Raw genomic sequence first — 17,870 nt, forward strand, 5'->3', positions numbered from 1 at the left:
AAGTTTTTTTTTTTTTTTTTGATCAAAAGTGACAATAAAGACGTTTTTCATCTTTCTATTAATTCTATTTCTATTTATCATGGTTTCCACAAAAATATTAAGCAGCCCAACTGTTTTCAACAATGATAATAATAAGAAAAGAAGTGTTTCTTGAGCAGCAAATCAGCATTTTACAATGATTTCTGAAGGATCATGTGACACTGAAGACTGGAGTAATGATGCTGAAATTGCAGCTTTGCATCTCAGCAATAAATTACATTTTAAAATATATTCAAATAGAAAACAGTTCATTTAAATTATAATAATATTTCCACAATATTACTGTTTTTACTGTTGTTTTATTAAAATGAATGCAGCGTTTGTGAGCATGAGATAAAAAAAAAATTGTGCATCAGTCAGTACTTTGAAAATGAAGCCAGTGCTCATAGTTTCAGTGTATGTTGACTACTACTACACAATTAATCAAAAATGCTACAGAAGGGAGTTTTAGGTCACCTGACATATTTCACCTAGTGGAAGCGCTTAGACATTAAATTGCCAGATAAAAATATTAATATATAAAAATATATGGATGAATTTGTGCTCCAGCTCTATCCTGTAGGCACACTGTTTTAATATAAAATAATGGGAGACCCAGAGGACACCCTTGGTTTGAAAGGCAGTTTATGATCAGAGTTGTATTTCACACATCTTTGAAGCAGGGGTGAGTATTTCATCTGATATGTGCTGCTGTTTTCTGGCACATCGCAGATAGCTCGGCAGGATATCCCCCCGACTTCTGACAAGAGCAGCGTGAGTGTGGTCTCTGCGTGTTCACACGTGTGTGCCTAACTCTCTTCACATGTACATGTGTTTTCAAGTGTGTGTCACTGCCAGCGAGAGGAGCTAATTTACTGCCTCACTTCCACAAATTCTTCCAGCTGCACACATCTGCCACGGGCTGCATTACAGACGGTTTCCGCCCGCTCATCCCCCTTGAACCCTGGCCAGGAAGCTCCAATCATCTCCCCGTTCATTAGTGGTCTCTAGTGATACCTCTCTCTCTTTTTCTCTCTCAGTGCGGTCTGTGTTCTGAGAGGTCTTTGTGTATCTGAATACTTTGACCGTCATGTTCCCCTAAGCCCCGCCCACATCTGCTGGCTGCAACCAATGCGATGGCTTGAGTTGTTCATTTGCATTTTATAGTTATGAGTGTTGTGCCAATAAAAAGCATTTCCAGGGATTACTTTGTATTGCAACCTTGTTCACTGACAAGATGTGATGTGATCTGATCCGCTCAGACAGACACCGAACGCCTCTCTGTTTCTGTTCTCAACATGCCAGGTCCTGAATTCTCCTGCAGTCTTAATAACAAACACCACAGTAAATAGATAAATCTCACGAAACCTGTCAGGAACACATCCGTTCACATTTAAATAAAAGAAATCCTGTACATAACGATTTAATTTAAGCAAAATATCTGGTTTTCTTTTTGTACTTTTTGTGTGTGTGTGTAATGTAACCTGTACATGTTCTTGACAGGTTTTGTGAGATTCACCAAAATGAATTGCATTTAAAAAAAAAAAAATCATTATCAGTTGATTTGACAATATAAAACTTTTTTGTTTGATCTGAAAAGTATTACAGTTTAAAGACTAGTTTAACTAGACAGACCTTTAAATGGTAGCCACTAGCCAGACACTTGACTAAATGACAAAAAATAAAATACATAATGCAGATCTCTGTGAAAAAAGGTGACTTTTTCTTATATAAAGCCTCTGTGAGCATTTGTACAGAATATACATGAAAAAGAGCAGAAAATGACTGTTAGTACAGACTTTTACAGACATTAATAAGAGAACAACGCAGAAAATACTGCATAATTCCTCTTGAATATACACTGTTGTTTTTATACTTGGGGTCATAAGGTTATGACTGAAAAGTAGTTCGACCAATAGCATGCAGGCATTGTACAGAATCGACCAATCATGGCGTGCAAAAAGGTGGGATTTACAGATAATGATGCAAAAAGCAATGCAAATACAAAGACATATAGGCCCGGTTTAGACAGGGCTTAGCCTAAACCAGGATTAGGCCATAGTTCAATCAGGACATTTAAGTAATTTTTATAAACATGCCTTAGAAAAAAGCATTACTGGTGTGCATCCTAAGACAAAGCAAAGACACTGACATGTTTGAAGATCAGTCAGTGCAAGTTTCTTTCAGTTGAAACAGCTCAGATTTACATTTTAGTCTAGGACTAGGCTTAAGCCTTGTTTGTGAAACCGGGGGATAATGTATGACTATAGAGAGCATGTGAATAGGAAAACAAAGCCAAAACCTGCACATTTTAGGCAGTTTAGACATAAAAGAGGATGTATGGTTACCCTAATATATAGTATTCCTAAAAAGTGTGTTGTGCCAGCCAGTTCCTTGTAAACTCGACTTGATTTCCAAAGAAGAATTGATAAAAATATATACGCCCTTACTGCTGACAGTGTAAATTCAAAAATCTGATTATAGCTTGTTAGATTAACAATGTGTTCCAGTTTTGTGTGCAATATGTAGCCTTTCCTCTAATGTCCATTTTCTTTCCTTACAGGTGCAGTCCTCCGTCGCTGTGGGCACACCAGACTACATCTCTCCTGAGATCCTGCAGGCCATGGAGGACGGGAAAGGGAAATATGGCCCGGAATGTGACTGGTGGTCACTGGGCGTCTGCATGTATGAGATGCTGTATGGGGAAACTCCTTTCTATGCCGAGTCCCTGGTGGAAACGTATGGCAAGATTATGAACCACAAGGTGCAGAATAACGCACAATAACACTTGACACACAACAAGCATTTTTATCAGTCAAGTACTATAGTTCATTAGCGATATAATTTTTTTAAATTATATTGAAAACCTAATAATGTGTCTCTTTTTAAAGTGGTTTTGTGTTTTTACCTTGTGTTTCCCGCAGGAGCGGTTCCAGTTTCCTGCTCATGTGACGGACGTCTCTGAAAATGCCAAAGACCTGATCCGTAGACTCATCTGCTGCAGAGAGCACAGGTTGGGTCAGAATGGCATTGAGGACTTCAAACAGCACCCTTTCTTTTCCGGCATTGACTGGCAGAACATCCTCAAATGTGACGCCCCCTACATCCCTGAAGTCAGCAGCCCATCTGACACATCAAACTTTGATGTGGATGACGACTGCCTCAAGAACACGGTAGAGTTTTAGACATACCATAATAAGATCACTCATTGCTGGGTTTGAACCCACAACCTTTTGTGTTTCAACCCAGATTGTACCAAAATGCTAAAGATGCAATTTACGATCCCTGCTCTGTTTTAGGAGACAATGCCGCCTCCTTCCCACACCGCCTTCTCAGGACACCATCTCCCATTTGTAGGTTTCACCTACACCAGCAGCTGGTAAGATATCACTGTAAAACTCAACTGAGATGATCTTGCATGAGGTTTAGTTTCAAATTCCCTCTCTGTTTAACCAAATGTGGGTCAGTATGACCCACATTTGATATTCAAACTGCTTGAAACACTGGTTAAACTATTTATTTCACTACTTATCGACACATAGATCACTATTGGAAAGACTGTACAAATTTTGTCAAATTGATCCTCCACTGCCAAAAACATTTTGAAAAACAGAAGAGCTTATCAAACACTAAAATATTAAATACGTGAGAAAATGAAAACTCAAAGTTTACTTGAAATGGAAGACTTGTCTTCTTAATCATCAAAGGAAAATTGACTGTTTCTTTATCTAGTTGAGTTTCTGTCTATCTGTTGAGGGCTGTTTTAGGTTGCTATATTTTTGCATCTCATTTACTGGATTACTGCATTGAAAAGAAGTTTAAGAAAATAAGTGTGTCAAATTGACACCTAACACAATAGAAATAGATGGGAATTATTTCATTTCTCAAATATTTTATATTTTTATTCTCTGACAAGCTGCAGTAGATGTTTTCTCGTCTTTGCATGAATCTTTAGTGTTTTTCATTTTGTCAATTTTTGTCAATTTGGACACCAATATAGGTCAATTTGACCCATAACACAAAAGTTGTTCTCAGTATTTTAACATGGTATGGTTAAAACAAAAAACAGCCTTATGAGTCTTTATTGTGATCATTTGACCGTGTTTTCTCCTACAGTACGCTGTCTGACCGTGGTTGCTTGCGGGAGTCTGCTGCACCTGCGCAAATGGATGTGTCCGTGCAGCGCGGCCTGGAAGACAGTCTGGCTACTGAGGCGTACGAGCGGAGGATCTGCCGTCTGGAGCAGGAGAAGCTGGAGCTCAGTCGCAAACTACAAGGTGTCTCTCCGTCTTACATGTCGAGTGACAATCCCCAAAAATGAATTCTCTGCCTGGCTGACAGCTAAAATGTCTTCTGGCCTTCAGAGTCCACAAAAACAGTTCAGGCGCTGCAATACTCCAGCGGGGACGGGCCTGTTTCCTCCAGCAGAGAGTTTGAGATCCGTGGACTGAAGGAGGAGATAGAAATGCTGAGGAAACAGATCGCTGGTAATCTCAATCGCTACATATAAACATGCATCATGCAATTGTCTCATGTAACCAGACATTAGTTTTGACGATCAACCAAATGTTGTTTTTTACATGACGTTTGCAGTTGTGTTTCAAATGAAATAAAAAAAGACACTATATTTTTACTTCCTCACATTATTGTTTGTGCTTCTAGTTTAGTTTTTTCTAGTCTCTCTCCTCCTTTTCTTCCCTTTCAGATACAGGACAGGTGGAGCAGCAGTTAGAACAGGCCAGTCCTGCCCGCAGGGATCTGGACGACTCCTCCAAACAGATCCGATCTCTGGAGAAACAGCTCAAGAGCATGAAGCAGGAGAGAGATAACCTGCAGAAGGTACAGAAGAAACTGCAGCTTCACACAAGCAATTCCTCTCACTAGCAAAGTGCCTTGCTGCATAGATTTGTTTGAAAAGGCACAATTAATCAAAAGCTTTTAATTTAATTATTTTAATTTTGCATTTACTACTAATAATAATGTATTTGCTGCTACTGCTACTGCTACTACTACTAATAATCATAAAAAAAGCATCATTATTAAAATAAATAAATTCTATATTATTATTAAAAATAATATAATTATTAAACAACAACAACCACAATATAGTAAGACTCAAATGTTCAATAAATAAGTAGGTTGTTTGTAATAATCACAAGTCTGTATGAAGTAATTATTTATAAATTATTTAAATTTCATTTACATTTTATTTTTATTCTGATAATGCACAATTCGTAAATAATTTCAATGTAATTATTTAATTGATAAATTGATTTTATATATCTTTTGTTTCAACTTTGTGTTATGTTTGTCTGCAGAGTCTGCAGGAGTCCTCAGAGAAGCTGAAGACTCAGGGGAAGGAGCTGAAGGAGGCGGACAGCCAGAGGAAAATGGCCATGCAGGAGTTTGCCGACGTGAGCGAGAAGGTGACAGAGCTGCGGTCATACAAGCAACGGCTCTCCCGACAGCTCCGGGACAAAGAAGAGGAGATGGATTCCCTCAATCAGAAGGTGGAGGCGCTGCGGCTAGAAGTGCGCAAATCTGAGCGGGCCAAGAAAGAGGTTAGTGTGGAGGAGAACAGCTGATCGCAGGAGTCTGTTCAGCGGGCTCATACATTACATTTGTGCAAACTCTGTGTCTGTGTGTGTAGATGGAGGCCCAGGCTGAAGAGTTTTCTGCTGAGACTCAGAAAGAGAAGAAGCTGAGGGAACGCAGTGAGCAGTACAGCAGACAGCTGGAAGAGGAGCTGGAGGGAATGAAGGTTTGTGTACCCAAACACACTTTTTCTGTCAAAATACTGTTAAGGGGGTTTTAGGAACAGTGCAACCCTTCAAGCATGGGAAATTTGCATAAGAGTAGCATGTGATGTTTGTTGGCTTGCTTTTATTAAATGGCAACAACCGCAATATAATAAGACTCAATTGTTTAATAAATTAAGTAATAATCACAGGTCAGTATGAAAGTGTGTAAAATTATTTAGTGCTGTCAAATCGATTAATTGCGATTAATCGCATCCAAAATAAATGTTTCTCTTTACAAAAAATGTGTGTGTACTGTGTATATTTAAAATATAGATTAATGTGTGTGTATTTATATATACATGTAAATATACACAGTACACACACATACATTAACATGTAAACATAAACTTTTATTTTGAATTCGATTAATCGTGATTAATCGCTTTGACACCCCTAATTTGAATGTAAGGATTTAAAATTAAAAACAGTTGAAATTGAGAGAAATTCATATAGCTGTAACAGTTAACTAGAAAAGCAAAGGTTGTCAATCTTTAAATGTCAGCTTCACAAAGCCTCATTTAAAAGGATAGATAGATAGATAGATAGATAGATGTATTTAGTGTTACCTTACTGTTATTCCAATTCAGATTATGTAAACAAACTTTTTAGTTTGGATGCAATTAATCATTCAACAGCACTAATTGTAATTAATATATATTTTAAATTTAATTATATAATTAATTAGTAGTTTTATTAGTTATTTGCATTCTTTTTAATATATTATCATATTATAATTATTGAAATGTAATAATTCAAGTGTTTTTATTGATTGTTTTATTCATTTTAATACACTATTATTCATCAATTATTTAAATAAGTTTGTAATTAATAAATGTTTAATTAATTTAATTGTTTTTGAATACATTATTTTATTATACTTCATAAGTTATTTAAATATAAGTATTTAATTCGTTGTATTAATTATTTTTTTATACATTATAAAGATTAATACATTATTTTAATTATTTAATTATTTTTGTTTTACTAATTTTAAAGCATAATTTTATTATAATTCATACATTATGTACCTTTAATTAATATCATTTTTTTTTTATTGATTATTCATTTGACTATATTATTTTTATTATAGTTCATACATTATTTACATCAATTAGTAAGCTATTTTATTATTACTTTCATGTAACTTGAAATAAGCTCTATTAAGGTCGCTGATAATTTCCTTATCTTTTCTTTCCCTGTGTCGTGGAGCAGAAGAAGCAGGTGGGCCGCTCTCCAAGCGTTGGGTCATCTGAGCAGCACAAGGAGCTCAGTAAATTACGAGCAGACCTGGAGAACAAGATCGCTTCCTATGAGGAAGAGCTGTCACGCCGAGAACAACAACATGCCAACGAACTGAAGAACCTGAAGAAGGAGCTGCGGGAGTCAGAGGGACAACAGCTCACCTTAAAGAAAGAAATCATGATGCTCAAAGACAAGCTGGAGAAGACCCGCCGAGAGAGGTACTGATCTTACTACAAGAGATTACGCTTTATTTTAGCTGTTTCTTTTAATACCACCATGTATTATTTTACTTTATAATTCAGGGTCAGAGAGGTTGGAATGTGGTCATGTAAAACTAAATTGCAATCGTTTTGTGGTGCAAGGAACCTTGACTAACATTATAAGTGGACTTCAGGGGAAGAAATAAAATACAGCGTAGATTATGTTCCATAAAATAAGCTATGGAGTTTGGCTTGTGTTAGTATGTTGGCAGTGTGTGTTAGATGCTGAGTGCAGTAACCCTGATGTTCAATAAATCATTTCACCCTCACAGTCGGAGCGAACGAGAGGAGTTTGAGACCGAGTACAAACAGAAGTACGAGAGAGAGCGAGTGGTGCTGTCAGAGGAGAACAAGAAACTTTCCAGCGAACTTGACAAGGTGAACATACACATTATTAGGGCTGTCATGATACCTTAAAGTCAACATGAAATTCAGCAGTTCATTTACTTAATGCGCTGATGCAGGTTATTTCAAAGAAATGCATTCGTAATTTTTTTTGAATGAAATAACTCGCTTAGACCTCTGTAATGACTTTGCTTTTCCACTGATGTCGTTTAGTCACCATAGGCAGTTGGATAAAGTAAACCAATAGCCAAACAGCTGTTTAGGCATTGCTGTAGGAAACTCATGTAGAGCGCTTCAGGGGTGGCATATTTTTGTTGGCCAGCCTCGAAGTTTGCATCACCCTGGTTCCCTCAACAAAAAGACAATTGGCTTTTGGATTATTGCAGAAAATACACTTTTGTGACTACCAAAAGTTTATGATTTTGACATGTTCTGTTCATAAATGAACACCGCTTTTATGAATTATGAAGGCAAGGTACAATCGGCAGAAGTTAAAAGCTGAAGTTGAACAAACTACACAACTATAACCTCTTTAGTCCCATTTAGCTACTTGTTAGCAACAGCCATTTTCAAGACAAGAAAAAGGTTTTTAAAAATCACAAGTGGGGAATTATTGATGTATTTCATCATAGAATATAACCTGAAAATATTTTGAGGTTGTGTTCACCAGAGACCTTATTTCAAGCATCTAACTAAAAGCCCATTTAAAAACTTAACTTTTCCAGGTTTTAAAACTTATGGCTGTCGCACTCTTTTCTTTATTTTGATATAAACTCTCGTTCTCCAATAATTTCCAATAAATAAAATAGGTAATAGTATAGGGACCAATTCTCACTATTAACTAGTTGCTTATTAGCATGCCTATTATTAACATATTGGCTGTTTATTAGTACTTATAAAGCACATATTCTGCCTGAGCATATTCTATATCCCCAATCCAACCAGATACCCAAACGTAACAACTACCTTATTAACTATTAATAAGCAGCAAATTAGAAGTTTACTGAGGCAAAAGTTGTAGTTAATGGTTTGTTAATAGCGAGAATTGCACCTTAAAATAAAGTGTGACCATAAAACCAAGTCTTGTCCCTAAACATTTTCTCACTAAATATTCTGTTTCAAACATCATATAAAAGTGGAATAGGTTAAAAGCTGCATTTCACTTTGGTTTAAATCATATCACACTCTATTAAACCAGCTGAAGTATCTCAGTGCTATTCATGTTTGGATGTTTCTTATAGCGTGTGATGAGTATTGTCATCTTAAGTCTTCTCGAATTACAGTCGATTATAAATTCTCACGTATTTGTCATCCTGTTCCTATATTGTTTTAGATTACTTCAGCCTAATTTTAAATGAAGCTTTTGGTGTGCAAACAATTGTAGATACTATACTTACAGCGCTGGATACTGTAAAATTGTACTACCATTTTGTGGCGCACCAGTGTTTTTAGGCTTGGATACTATGACACTGCTGTAGCTCCAGGATGCTGTGTAACATTAACTCACCACCCCACACATCGACCCACAACCCTGAAACCACAACCTCCATCTCTCATATTACTGAAGCCTGAAGTCACAGATTCCACATCGCTTTTGATGTGGTCATTTCACTAAAGATGACAGGAGGCTTCGCGTCTTAGCGGTCAGAGTTGATGCTCTTTGTTAAAACTAGGAATTAATTCTGGGTATCGTTTCTGAGCGCTTCAAACGGAGTGTAAAGCACACAGAGTGGTTAAAAGAAAGGCTTGTGTGCGTGTAGCGGTTCTTAGCTCTCAGCGAGCCTGACGGCAAAGCTAGAGATGTTTAGAGAGGAACCCTTGGAGGGCAACACTCAGTTGTGAAAGAAAGAAAACATGCCGCTGTCATTTGCGGACTAAAATGTTGCGGTCTTTCCATGAGTCCGTTGAGCTGAAGAGATGGTCCACCGTGCCAATGTTTTACTGGGAAGTCAGTCAGCATCCTCCCCCCTTTGTAAGCACAGGGAAATATGCTGATCAACAGACAGGGATCTGGAACGCTTTTCCCGAGGACCACAGTGAAGGTTCAGCGCTCCGGTCAGAGCGTAGTGTTGAATGAAAACCTCGGATAATGCAAGCGTAATTATAAGGGTGGTCAAGATAGAGAGTGCGTCTAAATCAGATTGACTAGATGCGTGTACTAGCAGACGTGTTTACTGTGGAGTCAACCGAGCCGTTGCAGATGGAGGGGGTCATGCTTATTCATGAGTGTTTGGTGGTTTAGGGGTATTACAGTGACACGGGTGGCTTTGCATGGTGGTCCATCCAGCAGGCTCTGATGAGAGCCAGTCGTTGTCTCTCTGGTCCATATAATTGCATCTGGCCCCTCAAATTGCCGTATTGGTTTGTGATTTTCTGACATGGTAATGGGCATGTTTTCGAGCTTGTTGTGTTACATGGGTTGTGCAGAAGTAAAAGCCTCAAATGAGGATTGTTTTCCATTCACTGAAATAGAAATTGGTTCGAGATGTGCTGAATTACATTATGATACATTTAAAGCTGCAGTCTGTAACTTTTGGCGCTCTAGCGGTTAATAAACAGAACTGCATGCGTTTTGCAAAAGAACATTGTAGCCGGAGCTACTTCTCTCTGTTTATGTCTATGACAAGTCATGCAGGTACTGGGCTACTCCGCGGTGGTTTCTACAAGAACCAGTCTAAAATAGTTAGAATAATAAAAACTAATTGTAGGTGTACTGTAGTGATTCAGGATAAGCCAAAAACACGGCTTGGAAAATGGATTCATGATGTACTCGCTTCGCTTGTTATATACATTTTGTACACTTTGACTGCAGCTTAAATGCATCCTTGGTGAATAAAAGTAGAATAAAAGAAAAAAAAGTGAATAAAATCTTGTGATCAGTAGTGTGTTTTTGTGTGTGTAGATGATGTCTTCATTTGAGAAGTTGAGCTGCAGTAACAAACAGCTGGAGGAGGAGATGAGAGAACTGGCTGATAAGAAAGAGAGTGTGACCCACTGGGAGGCCCAGATCACAGAAATCATTCAATGGTGAGAAACACACATAACATGCACACACACGATTACCTTGCTGTTCACGCTTGTGTGTAAAACTGGAATCAGCTCTTTTAGACTTTGTCCTGTGTCCTGGTTCAAATTTTTACCTGGTTCTGGTAAAAATTTATTACTAGATAGGCATAGAGTACAATATTATAAAATACATTTTTTTAAATAACATTAAAAATCAAATAAATTCACCATTTTAGCCCACACATCTTAAATTTGCGGTGCACTTTGGCACTTTTCAGTGGCATTTTTGCCCTCAAACCCTGGTTAATTTTTTACCCTCTTGTAGCTTTTTATTCGTAAGATTGTCTTTTTTTGATGTCGCTACAAGTTTGATTTTTTCAGACATTTGAATCCTCAAAAGTATAGCTATTTCAAACATACACAATTGGTATTTACAAAAAACTTTACTTGTGCTTTTCGATGAGTTCTTGATTAAAATTTTAATGGCTCCACCTAATGCATCAGTAAATTTGCAGGATGTACAAATCCAGAGCTTGAAGCCAAAAAGGCATAAGTGCAAGGGTGTAGGATTGATCAGCAGTGGGGTGGGGACCCATTATAAACCCTATCAGCTTGATAAATACTTAAGTGACAGCATTAGCCCAGTAGTTAAGTAGGTATTCACCATAGCAGATCATCACTTTAATGTGCATTCAGTCTAAGGCTTGAAGCAACTGGCTGGAAGAAGCTTCTGCATAGTCCTCAAGTCATTTTGTTTTGTTTTCTCTGCACAGTGCCTGAAAATACTAACATGTAATGAATATTTCCCAAAAAGTTGTGAAAAAGGTTTATTATGGTTGCTACTCCCTGCATAATTGCAATTAAACTGATGCTACTTTTGCACCAAACCCTAGGTATTTGTGTAGCCGTGGGGCCATCTAGTGGTGATGTTTTGTAAGTGCAGTTCTGAGCATCTGTGTTTCTCTCTCAGGGTCAGTGATGAGAAAGACGCTCGAGGTTATCTGCAGGCTTTAGCCACTAAGATGACAGAAGAACTGGAAGGCATGAGGAACGCCAGTCTAGGTGCACGTGCTACTGTAAGTGTCCTTTTAAAACTAAACTTTGATCTTGACTGTAAACTTAGTGCTTAGTGTTAGAAATGCACTGTAGCATGAGCGAGTAATGCAGTTTATTCTAAAGAGCGTTCTTCTCAAACCTTAATTGTTTGCATCAAATCTTACTGCATGTTGTAAGCCAGTGGGTGTTGTGGTTTTCCAGGACATGCCATGGAAGATGAGACGTTTGGCTAAGCTGGACATGTCTGCGCGTCTGGAGCTGCAGTCTGCACTGGATGCCGAGATTAGAGCCAAACAAACCATCCAGGATGAGCTCAACAAAGTCAAGGCGTCACATATGGCCACTGAGTGGTAAAACATACATCTCTCTTTTCAAGCTTCCAATAGGTCATACCTGTCGATAGGAAATTATTTGATTGGTGTTATCTAGTAGATAATCCAGTGAATAGCTGGTAAGAATCAGCATTAGTTATCAACGGATATGGGTTTGACCAATGTCGATATCTGAAGAACATGATGGCCAGTTCCAATTTTGTGCAAATTTGATGATTGTTTATGAGATGTATGCATAAAGAGACCGATATATTTGTTTTATATTATATATACATTTGAATTGAATTTAAAACATGAGAAATGAAAAATGCGAACTTAGATATCTGTTAATTCTTTAAAGTCAGCATGAAATGAAAATTCACCTTATCTATCTATTTTCTAATTGCATGTTATTGATCTTATAGCAAACAATTCATTCACGCAAATGTTGATTTTATTTTTTGACCTAATTTTTAACTAAAAGTATAACTTCTCGCCCGTACAAACTTGCATTATTACAGTAAAATGTAAGCTTAGTGACTTGGTGTTCTATCCATCTGATGTTGATAAAATTTTGAGATTCACTCAAAAATGGTAGCAAACGATTGCAGTGCCAAGTTTACATATTTTCTTTTTCGATGATGATGTTACACTCGAATCAGTATCACAACACAGAAGATCTGTCTAGGCTTCCATTTCATCGTGGCTTTAATAATTCAGTAAAATGTTAATTGACCATTAGCCAGCATTGATGATCTAAAAATGGCCATATGTTGGCATATTAATCAGGCTATGCTCATCATTCTGTGTCTGATTTTTTTTCTGCACAGCAAGCTGGAGGAGTCAGAAAAGAAGAACCAGGACCTGCAGGCAGAGATCCAGAGGCTGAAACAGGAAACTGAGAGTCTGCGCACGTCGGAGCTACTTCTCTCTGTTTATGTCTATGACAAGTCATGCAGGTACTGGGCTACTCCGCGGTGGTTTCTACAAGAACCAGTCTAAAATAGTTAGAATAATAAAAACTAATTGTAGGTGTACTGTAGTGATTCAGGATAAGCCAAAAACACGGCTTGGAAAATGGATTCATGATGTACTCGCTTCGCTTGTTATATACATTTTGTACACTTTGACTGCAGCTTAAATGCATCCTTGGTGAATAAAAGTAGAATAAAAGAAAAAAAAGTGAATAAAATCTTGTGATCAGTAGTGTGTTTTTGTGTGTGTAGATGATGTCTTCATTTGAGAAGTTGAGCTGCAGTAACAAACAGCTGGAGGAGGAGATGAGAGAACTGGCTGATAAGAAAGAGAGTGTGACCCACTGGGAGGCCCAGATCACAGAAATCATTCAATGGTGAGAAACACACATAACATGCACACACACGATTACCTTGCTGTTCACGCTTGTGTGTAAAACTGGAATCAGCTCTTTTAGACTTTGTCCTGTGTCCTGGTTCAAATTTTTACCTGGTTCTGGTAAAAATTTATTACTAGATAGGCATAGAGTACAATATTATAAAATACATTTTTTTAAATAACATTAAAAATCAAATAAATTCACCATTTTAGCCCACACATCTTAAATTTGCGGTGCACTTTGGCACTTTTCAGTGGCATTTTTGCCCTCAAACCCTGGTTAATTTTTTACCCTCTTGTAGCTTTTTATTCGTAAGATTGTCTTTTTTTGATGTCGCTACAAGTTTGATTTTTTCAGACATTTGAATCCTCAAAAGTATAGCTATTTCAAACATACACAATTGGTATTTACAAAAAACTTTACTTGTGCTTTTCGATGAGTTCTTGATTAAAATTTTAATGGCTCCACCTAATGCATCAGTAAATTTGCAGGATGTACAAATCCAGAGCTTGAAGCCAAAAAGGCATAAGTGCAAGGGTGTAGGATTGATCAGCAGTGGGGTGGGGACCCATTATAAACCCTATCAGCTTGATAAATACTTAAGTGACAGCATTAGCCCAGTAGTTAAGTAGGTATTCACCATAGCAGATCATCACTTTAATGTGCATTCAGTCTAAGGCTTGAAGCAACTGGCTGGAAGAAGCTTCTGCATAGTCCTCAAGTCATTTTGTTTTGTTTTCTCTGCACAGTGCCTGAAAATACTAACATGTAATGAATATTTCCCAAAAAGTTGTGAAAAAGGTTTATTATGGTTGCTACTCCCTGCATAATTGCAATTAAACTGATGCTACTTTTGCACCAAACCCTAGGTATTTGTGTAGCCGTGGGGCCATCTAGTGGTGATGTTTTGTAAGTGCAGTTCTGAGCATCTGTGTTTCTCTCTCAGGGTCAGTGATGAGAAAGACGCTCGAGGTTATCTGCAGGCTTTAGCCACTAAGATGACAGAAGAACTGGAAGGCATGAGGAACGCCAGTCTAGGTGCACGTGCTACTGTAAGTGTCCTTTTAAAACTAAACTTTGATCTTGACTGTAAACTTAGTGCTTAGTGTTAGAAATGCACTGTAGCATGAGCGAGTAATGCAGTTTATTCTAAAGAGCGTTCTTCTCAAACCTTAATTGTTTGCATCAAATCTTACTGCATGTTGTAAGCCAGTGGGTGTTGTGGTTTTCCAGGACATGCCATGGAAGATGAGACGTTTGGCTAAGCTGGACATGTCTGCGCGTCTGGAGCTGCAGTCTGCACTGGATGCCGAGATTAGAGCCAAACAAACCATCCAGGATGAGCTCAACAAAGTCAAGGCGTCACATATGGCCACTGAGTGGTAAAACATACATCTCTCTTTTCAAGCTTCCAATAGGTCATACCTGTCGATAGGAAATTATTTGATTGGTGTTATCTAGTAGATAATCCAGTGAATAGCTGGTAAGAATCAGCATTAGTTATCAACGGATATGGGTTTGACCAATGTCGATATCTGAAGAACATGATGGCCAGTTCCAATTTTGTGCAAATTTGATGATTGTTTATGAGATGTATGCATAAAGAGACCGATATATTTGTTTTATATTATATATACATTTGAATTGAATTTAAAACATGAGAAATGAAAAATGCGAACTTAGATATCTGTTAATTCTTTAAAGTCAGCATGAAATGAAAATTCACCTTATCTATCTATTTTCTAATTGCATGTTATTGATCTTATAGCAAACAATTCATTCACGCAAATGTTGATTTTATTTTTTGACCTAATTTTTAACTAAAAGTATAACTTCTCGCCCGTACAAACTTGCATTATTACAGTAAAATGTAAGCTTAGTGACTTGGTGTTCTATCCATCTGATGTTGATAAAATTTTGAGATTCACTCAAAAATGGTAGCAAACGATTGCAGTGCCAAGTTTACATATTTTCTTTTTCGATGATGATGTTACACTCGAATCAGTATCACAACACAGAAGATCTGTCTAGGCTTCCATTTCATCGTGGCTTTAATAATTCAGTAAAATGTTAATTGACCATTAGCCAGCATTGATGATCTAAAAATGGCCATATGTTGGCATATTAATCAGGCTATGCTCATCATTCTGTGTCTGATTTTTTTTCTGCACAGCAAGCTGGAGGAGTCAGAAAAGAAGAACCAGGACCTGCAGGCAGAGATCCAGAGGCTGAAACAGGAAACTGAGAGTCTGCGCACGTCCAAAGGTAAAAACACAAACATTTGAAATCAATCAGGCAAAATTTTAGTGACAGGCCTGATATTGTTAAGACGGTGTATGCTCGTATGTAACATCTAAGTCATGTTATGTTTTTCAGGGGTCAAGCACCAAGACTCCCAGAATTCCTTCTTGGCATTCCTCAATGCTCCGACCTCGGCCCTGGATCAGTTTGATGTAGGTATTTAAAGCACTTGCATGTGGCTTTAGTTTAGGATTGCAGCTGACTGACTTTGTAACATTAATTTGTTCTGTCTGCTTTTTCATTTGTTATTCAGGGAAATTTGCTTTTATTGATATTTCTGTTTCCTCTCATATTCTCTTTAAATGATTTAGTGTGGATTAAATAACTGGCTGAAACACATTCTCAATTATTACTTCTGGGCTTTTGAGACAGTAATTTTAAAAGCAAGTGAGCTTGTGTGTGTGTGTGTGTGTGTGTGAATCCTATTTTCTGTGTTCATATATTGTTGGCTCTCTTTTTATTTCTTTCTCTCCTCTTATCTGTCTGTTTTTGTCTGTGATGAAGCGCTCCACTGCCTGTGGGCCGGCCGGCAAAGGCAGACGTGTAAGCTCCTTTTGTGTATTTGGTGAAGTGGTTCAACTCTACAATGATTGAACTGCGTGACTTTGATGCATGTCTGCGGTGTTACTGCATGGCATAAGTGACATACCCCCATTTCCCAGGGGGTTTTTCAAGTACACATGCTTGTTTGTCACATTCAGGGTCCATTTCAGCTTGGTTTGTCTTCATCCTACACATTTGGACTGGTGGTCGACCGATATATCGCCAAGGCCGATATATCGGCCGATATTTGGCATCTTTTTCGATGATGATGTTACACTCGAATCAGTATCACAACACAGAAGATCTGTCTAGGCTTCCATTTCATCGTGGCTTTAATAATTCAGTAAAATGTTAATTGACCATTAGCCAGCATTGATGATCTAAAAATGGCCATATGTTGGCATATTAATCAGGCTATGCTCATCATTCTGTGTCTGATTTTTTTTCTGCACAGCAAGCTGGAGGAGTCAGAAAAGAAGAACCAGGACCTGCAGGCAGAGATCCAGAGGCTGAAACAGGAAACTGAGAGTCTGCGCACGTCCAAAGGTAAAAACACAAACATTTGAAATCAATCAGGCAAAATTTCAGTGACAGGCCTGATATTGTTTAGACGGTTTATGCGTGTATGTGACATCTAAGTCATGTTATGTTTTTCAGGGGTCAAGCACCAAGACTCCCAGAATTCCTTCTTGGCATTCCTCAATGCTCCGACCTCGGCCCTGGATCAGTTTGATGTAGGTATTTAAAGCACTTGCATGTGGCTTTAGTTTAGGATTGCAGCTGACTGACTTTGTAACATTAATTTGTTCTGTCTGCTTTTTCATTTGTTATTCAGGGAAATTTGCTTTTATTGATATTTCTGTTTCCTCTCATATTCTCTTTAAATGATTTAGTGTGGATTAAATAACTGGCTGAAACACATTCTCAATTATTACTTCTGGGCTTTTGAGACAGTAATTTTAAAAGCAAGTGAGCTTGTGTGTGTGTGTGTGTGTGTGTGAATCCTATTTTCTGTGTTCATATATTGTTGGCTCTCTTTTTATTTCTTTCTCTCCTCTTATCTGTCTGTTTTTGTCTGTGATGAAGCGCTCCACTGCCTGTGGGCCGGCCGGCAAAGGCAGACGTGTAAGCTCCTTTTGTGTATTTGGTGAAGTGGTTCAACTCTACAATGATTGAACTGCGTGACTTTGATGCATGTCTGCGGTGTTACTGCATGGCATAAGTGACATACCCCCATTTCCCAGGGGGTTTTTCAAGTACACATGCTTGTTTGTCACATTCAGGGTCCATTTCAGCTTGGTTTGTCTTCATCCTACACATTTGGACTGGTGGTCGACCGATATATCGCCAAGGCCGATATATCGGCCGATATTTGGCACTTTTCAAATATCGGCATCGGTCGATAAGTTTTTCTGGTTGGCCGATGTGTTTGAGGCGGGACTTTAATTTTGACGACGCGGCAGACTTTTATATTGACGGCGCTGAGTGAACGCCAGCGCCTGAGCGCACACTGCTCACATTCTCCCTCTTGTAGCGAACAAGAGTGAGAATGTGAGCAGTGTCGTCGTTCAGTTCTGTCTAATATGGATAGAAGTCTATCTAATAATCAGATAGAACTGTTAAACAAAGGAAT

General features: G+C 38.0%; 1 protein-coding gene across 1 annotated transcript in view; it reads left to right on the forward strand.

Moving 5' to 3' along the window:
• The window catches only part of LOC107665107 (serine/threonine-protein kinase MRCK alpha-like), a 75,883-nt gene that overhangs the window by 42,046 nt on the left and 15,967 nt on the right, over positions 1-17,870 (forward strand). The window contains exons 7-21 of the mRNA XM_016455860.1: positions 2,582-2,782; positions 2,943-3,191; positions 3,318-3,397; positions 4,135-4,295; positions 4,383-4,505; positions 4,724-4,857; positions 5,337-5,579; positions 5,669-5,779; positions 7,032-7,279; positions 7,594-7,699; positions 10,569-10,693; positions 11,643-11,748; positions 11,930-12,078; positions 15,567-15,658; positions 15,770-15,846. Coding sequence (XP_016311346.1) covers positions 2,582-2,782; positions 2,943-3,191; positions 3,318-3,397; positions 4,135-4,295; positions 4,383-4,505; positions 4,724-4,857; positions 5,337-5,579; positions 5,669-5,779; positions 7,032-7,279; positions 7,594-7,699; positions 10,569-10,693; positions 11,643-11,748; positions 11,930-12,078; positions 15,567-15,658; positions 15,770-15,846 — 2,205 coding nt within the window. The remainder of the gene's footprint in view (positions 1-2,581; positions 2,783-2,942; positions 3,192-3,317; positions 3,398-4,134; positions 4,296-4,382; positions 4,506-4,723; positions 4,858-5,336; positions 5,580-5,668; positions 5,780-7,031; positions 7,280-7,593; positions 7,700-10,568; positions 10,694-11,642; positions 11,749-11,929; positions 12,079-15,566; positions 15,659-15,769; positions 15,847-17,870) is intronic.

This window comes from Sinocyclocheilus anshuiensis, unplaced genomic scaffold (genome assembly GCF_001515605.1).
Source record: "Sinocyclocheilus anshuiensis isolate Anshui unplaced genomic scaffold, SAMN03320099.WGS_v1.1 scaffold575, whole genome shotgun sequence".
In the NCBI taxonomy this organism is placed as follows: Eukaryota; Metazoa; Chordata; class Actinopteri; order Cypriniformes; family Cyprinidae; genus Sinocyclocheilus; species Sinocyclocheilus anshuiensis.